Source organism: Pristis pectinata, chromosome 9 (assembly GCF_009764475.1).
Source record: "Pristis pectinata isolate sPriPec2 chromosome 9, sPriPec2.1.pri, whole genome shotgun sequence".
In the NCBI taxonomy this organism is placed as follows: domain Eukaryota; kingdom Metazoa; phylum Chordata; class Chondrichthyes; order Rhinopristiformes; family Pristidae; genus Pristis; species Pristis pectinata.
The window spans coordinates 6981366-6988147 of NC_067413.1; the positions used below are offsets into that span (position 1 = coordinate 6981366).

A 6782-nucleotide genomic window follows, 5' to 3' on the forward strand; every position below is an offset into this window, starting at 1 on the left:
CAACATACCTTTCACTGTTTGCATGTTACACCAGTGCAAGTTGCATGCCAGAATCATCAACTCTGTCATCAACCATTAGCTTGTGTTGGCAACAGAAGGTGGATGAAATGCAGCTGGTATAGTAAACTGGCAAAAAATGAAGGCATCATTTACACCAGGCATTGACTTGCATGATTTGTTGCCAAGATTCACGTACCAGCTGTATATTTGGGAAGCAAAATAACTTTTGGTTTCAGTATAGAGCAAAGACAAGCAGCACCAAAAAGCAATTTGAGCAAAGGCAAATGTACTCTGTTCACGGAAAGGCTGCAATCATAGAAAAGCATTTACTGGTCTCTGGTGAGAGAACATGATAAAGTTGGCTCCCCTTGAGTGGAGCACTTCACCAATCCCTTCACAGAACTGTGGACAATGACTGCAAAATATTGCAAATATCTCTGCAACATCTCTCAAGGCTCCATAGAATCACGTTTACTCCCACCGCCGATCAAGTCCTTGCCTAGCTCTGAAACTACAGTTGTACCTGCTGCATATGCAAGCTTTCAATGAGAAAGCCCCTATTGCAGTACATACTTGCTCCTTAATGAGGTTCAGTTCAAATAACTCCCTAAACACACTTGACAGATATAAAATACTCTGAGCACTCATTCCCACTCTTCCCCATGGATGGAAGCTCATCAATGTGAAAGGTAAACCTTGCTTCCATCTTCTCAACTGCTGCCATGCCTAACGAGTATTTCCATTAGTTTTATTCTGGATCATCCAACTAATGAGATTTGAACAGTACATTATAGGCTGATACAGCAATACAAAACACAGAGTGCAGTTGTGGAAGGGAGATCCCAGATGAAACATTAAGATGTCCTGCCTGCCTCCAAATATACTTAAAACATACCATTGCATGATTCAAAAAAAATGGACAATTTGCACAACATTAATACAATTTAAAAGTTTGCATTTCTACAGTACCTTTCAGAAACACATAAAACCTTGAGCACTTTAAAGTGAATGAAGCACTTTTGAAGTGTGCTTGTTCTACGGCTGTTCCTTGGGCTGAGGATGATTGGCTTTGACTCCAATTCTGTGGGTTCTGTTCAGTTTCTTGTCTCCATTTTACTACTCCACTGTGGGTTCTGAGATGGCTAATGAAGTCAATGAGATCCATAGACTGCCTGCAGTAAAGCAGGAGGTGCTTGATGGAACAAATGGATGGGTGGTGGTATGTTCCTTCCCTCACCGTTTATTCTGAGCCTCTGCACACTCCTGAAAGGATATGAGACTCTCAATGCCATCCCAAACGCTCCTTCTCCATTCTGGGCAGATACAGGCCAGTTAACAAATTAGAGCCTTTGAGAACATCCTTGAATTGTTTCTTTTGTCCTCCTGGCGATCTCATGCCATGACGACCATCCGTTTCAGTACTTCGGTGCCGATCAGGAGAAGGATATGGTCCAGCCATCAAACCTAGCTGAGCATAATTAGGGGCTCAATGCTGGGATGTTGCCTGGGACTCTGACACTGGTTCATTTATCCATCTAATGAATTTGGAGATATTTGCAGAGAATGTTGGTGGTACAACTCCAGTACCTACAGTAGTCTTTGTCTTGGAAGCGAACAAGATGGAGGGGGTCAATACTGCCCAGGGGACCATAAGCTTTGTGATGGGTTTGAATTCTTAATCTTGAACATTTTTCTTCAGTTGGGCAAAGGCTGTGCAGTAGCCAATCTGTGCCTTGCAAGCTCCCTCAAACAAAGCAATAATATCCAAATAATCCGGGTTAATAATGCTGATAAAAGAGAAATAACTGCCCCAACACCAGGATAAACATCCCTAATCTTAAAACGTCCTTCTCTCCACCTCAGAGGGCATTCGGGACCTTGGTTTCACTTCATGTCCAGGCAATAGGATCTCCAGCACTGCAAACTCCCTCAGTGCTGCTCTGGGAATGTCAACCTAGATCTTTGCCAATCCCTGGTTTGTGATCTAGTCCTCAATCTTACCTCAAATCAACACAGTCCAAAACCAGGTTATCTGATCATTTATCTCATTCTATTTGTGGAAACTGCCTATGCAGAGATTTGCTGTAAGGTTTGTTGATCACACAAACAAAAGAAAACAGGAGCAGGAGTTGGCCACCAGCCCCACAAGCCTGCCCCACTATTCAAAATTATCATGGCTGATCCACACTGGCCTTAACTCCCCTTCTGTGCCCACTACTGTCAATTCCCCAATCTTTCAAAAATTCATCTTTCTTGACCTTCTCATGATCTACCCTCCACAACCCCCTGGGTTGGAGAATTCCAGAGATTCACCACACTCTGCAAAAAGAAATTTCTAAGCACCTCCATTTTAAATCCAGCCCCTTATCTTGTAATTGTGTCCCCTCATTCAAGATTCTGATACTGAAATAGAGAATATAATTCAAAAGTACATCATTGACATAACATTAGTAACATCCCGGAGTATCAAACTTAATATACAAGGAAGTTACTTCTCTCTTTCTCTGAGGTATTTAATGTCCTTTTCCAGATTGCTGCAAAGTTTTTCTTCTTTAAGAAGATAATAAGAAGATGCAAGAAAATATTAGGGGAGATGACCAAAAACTTAATATCTGGGGTAGATTGTAAGATTAGGGATGGATTTCGAGAGCACGGAGGTTTGACATCTGAAGGATGGGGAATCATCAAGAGCAGAGAATTTAAATTCAAGAAGCACAGTTGAATCTCTTGACAAAGGTCAAGAGATTAGCAGGGATTAAGAAAAAGGTAAATGACAAGACCAGGGAGGGATTGAAAACGAGGATGAGACTTCTAACCTCAAAGCATTGCTTAACCAGGAGCCACTGCAGACCAGCAGAAACACAAGGGCAATGCATTAATGTGTTTTTGGAATGGGTTAAGTAATAGGCAGCAAAGTTATCAAGACCTCAGATTTGGCCTTCATTACAAGGGGATCTGAGTACAGTTGGAAGGTATTGTGGAAATAATTTGTGATCCACTTTGTTAGAAAAAGTACACAGGCAGATTATTTTATAAAATGGCAAGAAAATGAAAAGTATTGGTTTTCTGAGGGACCTGGGTGTCCTTGAGTAAGAATCACTAAAATTTAATATGTAGTTTCAGCAAGCAATTAGGAAGGCAAAGAATACAGTATGTTGGTATTTCTTGCAAGTTAACTGGAATATGGGACATCTTTCTTAAATTATGAAATGCTGTAGTGAGACTGTACCTGGAATATCATTTATAGGTCTGACCTACCTAGCTAAGGAAGTACTTGCAAAATGTTTGCAAAGGACAGAGTGTGGCAAAGGTTTACCAGATTGTTAGGATGGCAGGTTTGTTGTACAAGGGGAAATTGGATTGACAAGACCTGCACTCTTTTCAGTTTAGAAGAACAAGGTGATCTCATTGAAAGACACAAAATTCTTACAGGACAAATGCAGAGTTGATGTTTCTACTGGCTGGTCACAATCAGCTTTTCAGAACAGATATGAGAAGAAATTTCTTCACCCAGAAGACCATGGAGGCTCAGAGGCCAAGTAGAGGTAGTTCTGCTATAATGTGATAGTTGTGTTCCTCAGAAACCTGTTATAGAAAATCACGATGTAAAAACAATTGTGTCAATAGGTTAAAGGGAGTTAGGGGCTAGAGAGTTTCAGATTCACAATAACAGTTATTTTTCCCCGCAGGATTTTCAAACATGAAAGTGTTTTTAATAGCTATGTTTGTTTTGTTACTGCAAGCTAAAAATACTAAAGGCTGTATGTTACATTGTTTAATAAAATATCCTTGCACAAATATCAATATAAGTGATTGTCTATCAACTTCTAATGGCCTCCTGCAGTGAAACTAGCAGCCTGTGCTCTTAAGAGAAGGTGGTATCTGATTACTGCAGGGAGGTTACACAAAAACAGGTTCTCCCCCCCACCCACCCTCCCAAGACTACATTTTCTGCTTTCACCCTCACTTCTCACCAAGACAGCTTTATTGCTGCTTGTCAATTTCCAAAGTAACTCTTAAGTGGTTCTCTAGCTCCCAATCAAAATTGTGTTATAAACAATTCGGCCTGCGTAATACAAATAGTGTTACCTAATTCATCAATCGCGTTATAGTGAATTCACGTTATGGAAACATGCAGTATAGCAGAACTACCTATATTTCAAAACAGTGATAGATAGATTTTTGGATAAGCATTTAGTGCAGGAAAGTGATACCAAGTTAAGATCAACTATGATCTTATTGAATGGCAGAACAAGGATGAGAGACTGAATGACCTTATCCTGCTTCTATTATGTTTTTGTTATAGAAAGAATGAGGGAAACCAACTGGGTTTGGGGTTTGTGTCTGGAGGTAACAGAGTTATGAACAAGGGCTTCACCAGCAGGGCTGCATCAGGCAATTGCTACAGAGCTTGAAATAAATGGTCTCAGTGATTGATGGCTACAAGATCTAAAGTACAACTTGACACCAAACATTACAGAGTAATATAGCACTGAAACAGGCCTTTCAGGCCAACTTGTCCATGCCAACCAAGATGCCCATCTAAGCTCATCCCATTTGCCCACATTTGGCCCTTATCCCTCTAAACCTTTCCTATCCATGTACCTGTCCATCAAGTCTGCCATCAAAATGCAAAACATTGCAGGTGTTGGAAATCTGAAATAAAAGCAGAGAATGCTGGAAATACCAAGGTCAGGCAACGTCAGTGGAGAAAGCAACAGTTAACATTTCAGGTCACTGACCTTCCATTACAGTTCTGATGAACAGTCATTGACCTGAATCAGTGACTCTGTTCCTCTCACCATAGACGACAACTTCAGTATTTCCAGCATTTTCTGTCTCTAACTCTGCAATCAATCTGGTTCATTTTGAGATAAATATCAGTGAGAGGGATGGGGTCTCAGAGTTTGTGACTAGGACCAAAGACAACAACCTCTTTCCCCACCCCAGCCCCAAAGTGTTTCCTTATCCAGTACTGAATGTCAGGCCATTCAGAACAGAAAAAGGGAATCATATTATTTATTACTTTCATCAGTACTTTAATAAGAACCCCCTCCTCTCCAACATCTAGTAACTTTAGTCCTGGTTATTGACACCACTGTTTGGAGAGAGGAGGGGGACAAAAAGATAAAGGATATTGTTACCTGATAGAAGTTTATAAAAGTATCAGAGGCATAGATATACATAATCTTTTTCCCAGGGTAGAAATGTTAAATACTAGAGGACATGCATTTAAGGCAGGGGTGTGGAGGGTCGTTTAAAGGAGATATACAGGACAAGTTTCTTTTATACACAGAGTGGTGGGTGCCTGGAATGGTGCTGCCGGTGTAGTTGTGGAAGCAGATATGATTATGGCGTTTAAGAGGCACTTAGACACATGAATATGCTGGGAAAGGAGAGATATGGATCATGTGCCGGCAGAAGGGACTTAGTTTAATTTGGCATCATACTCAGCAGAGACATGGTGGACCAGAGGGCCTGTTCCTGTGCTGTACTATCTGCATATCTTAAAATAATGATCACTTTTTTTAATGTGAAGTAATATCTATTTGAGCATTAACAATGATCATTTCTACGTATTTCAAATAATGATTGTCTATTTCAGCATTGTTTAAAAAGATGATCATTTCTATTTGAATTTCATTCAAATAATGAGTGTTTTAAACAATGTTCAAGTCGGAGGCCGGTCTCTAAAGCAGCCAGAGAAAGCCACACGGAAATAAAGTGGAGAGCTAAAGCAAATCCACAACTCGTGTGTGATTGCCGGAATTTAAAGGCGGGTTTTCCTTCCTGCAAACACCCGTCAGACTGCCAGGGATAGCCCCTCTCCCCGCGTCTCCCAGCCAGGGGGAGGTCACTACCTTTTTGGCGCCGGCGGCTCCATTGCAGCGATTTGAATCGGGCGAACCGTTGGGCTCGGCCGTTACAACGGCCCACTTTCAAACCCCGCGTCCTCACGGCCACTGCCCGGCCTGCCGAACGTCACCACGCCGCGGTGGCCGCCCACCTTCCATACCATTGGCTCGCCAGCTGACTGTGCGCCGCTTCTTTGGCTGCAGGGGGCTGTCAATCAATTCTCGAGAGGGCTTAGGGTGACCCGGCAGGCTCACCGTGGTTGGGATGTTAGACCAGAATGGAGGATTCTGGGATCAGGTGACATGTTTGTGGTTTGGAGGAAATAATGTAGGAATGCCTTTTGTATGTGTGTCTTATAACCAATGTCTTGAGCCTTAATTTAAAAGAAAGAAACACATAATTGTATAATCTCAGGGTGACCAATGGTCAAGTGACATATTCATGGTTTATTTATGGTTTAGAGGAAATAATGTAGGAATGCCTTTTGTATGTGTGTCTTATAACCAATGTCTTGAGCCTTAATTTAAAAAAAAGAAACACATAATTATATAATCTCAGAGTGACCAGTGAAGGAGTTCCTGTCAAAACAGGGTTGCCAACTTTGGTAGGCCACATTCCTGGAGGTTTCTGTCCAATCTCCATCACCCAGCCCGACATGCTACTGTATATGGCGTTGGTCCATCAACATGTCTATCTCACTGTGCCAGCTTTCCTTATGGCCAATCAGAAGGCAAATAGAATAATATCTAACTGATTGGATGATTTCTGACAATCAGGTCAAACAACCTTTATTGCCAGAAGCAATATTTTAATACCTATTCAAACAATGATCAAATAATTTCCTTTTAATACCATACTCTTCCCTTTTCTCCACATGTCACATCACCATCCAGGACACTTTTATATTTTTGGGGGTCCCAAGGCAA

At 41.5% G+C, this 6782-nt stretch overlaps 1 protein-coding gene across 2 annotated transcripts in view; it reads right to left on the reverse strand.

Annotated features, from left to right (window-relative positions):
- stk3 (serine/threonine kinase 3 (STE20 homolog, yeast)) overlaps positions 1-5988 on the reverse strand; it is a 305893-nt gene extending 299905 nt beyond the window's left edge. Inside the window, exons 1-2 of one of the 2 annotated variants that reach the window (XM_052023497.1) lie at positions 5862-5949; positions 3431-3585 (exon numbers count right to left, since the gene is read on the reverse strand). Coding sequence is in view for 1 of the 2 variants with exons in the window: in XM_052023496.1 (XP_051879456.1) it covers positions 5862-5884 (23 nt within the window). In the remaining variant the exon portion in view is untranslated. Of the gene's footprint in view, positions 1-3430; positions 3586-5861 lie in introns of both variants that reach the window. The other variant, XM_052023496.1, reaches the window with a different exon arrangement.
- Between the last annotated feature and the right edge of the window lie 794 nt (positions 5989-6782).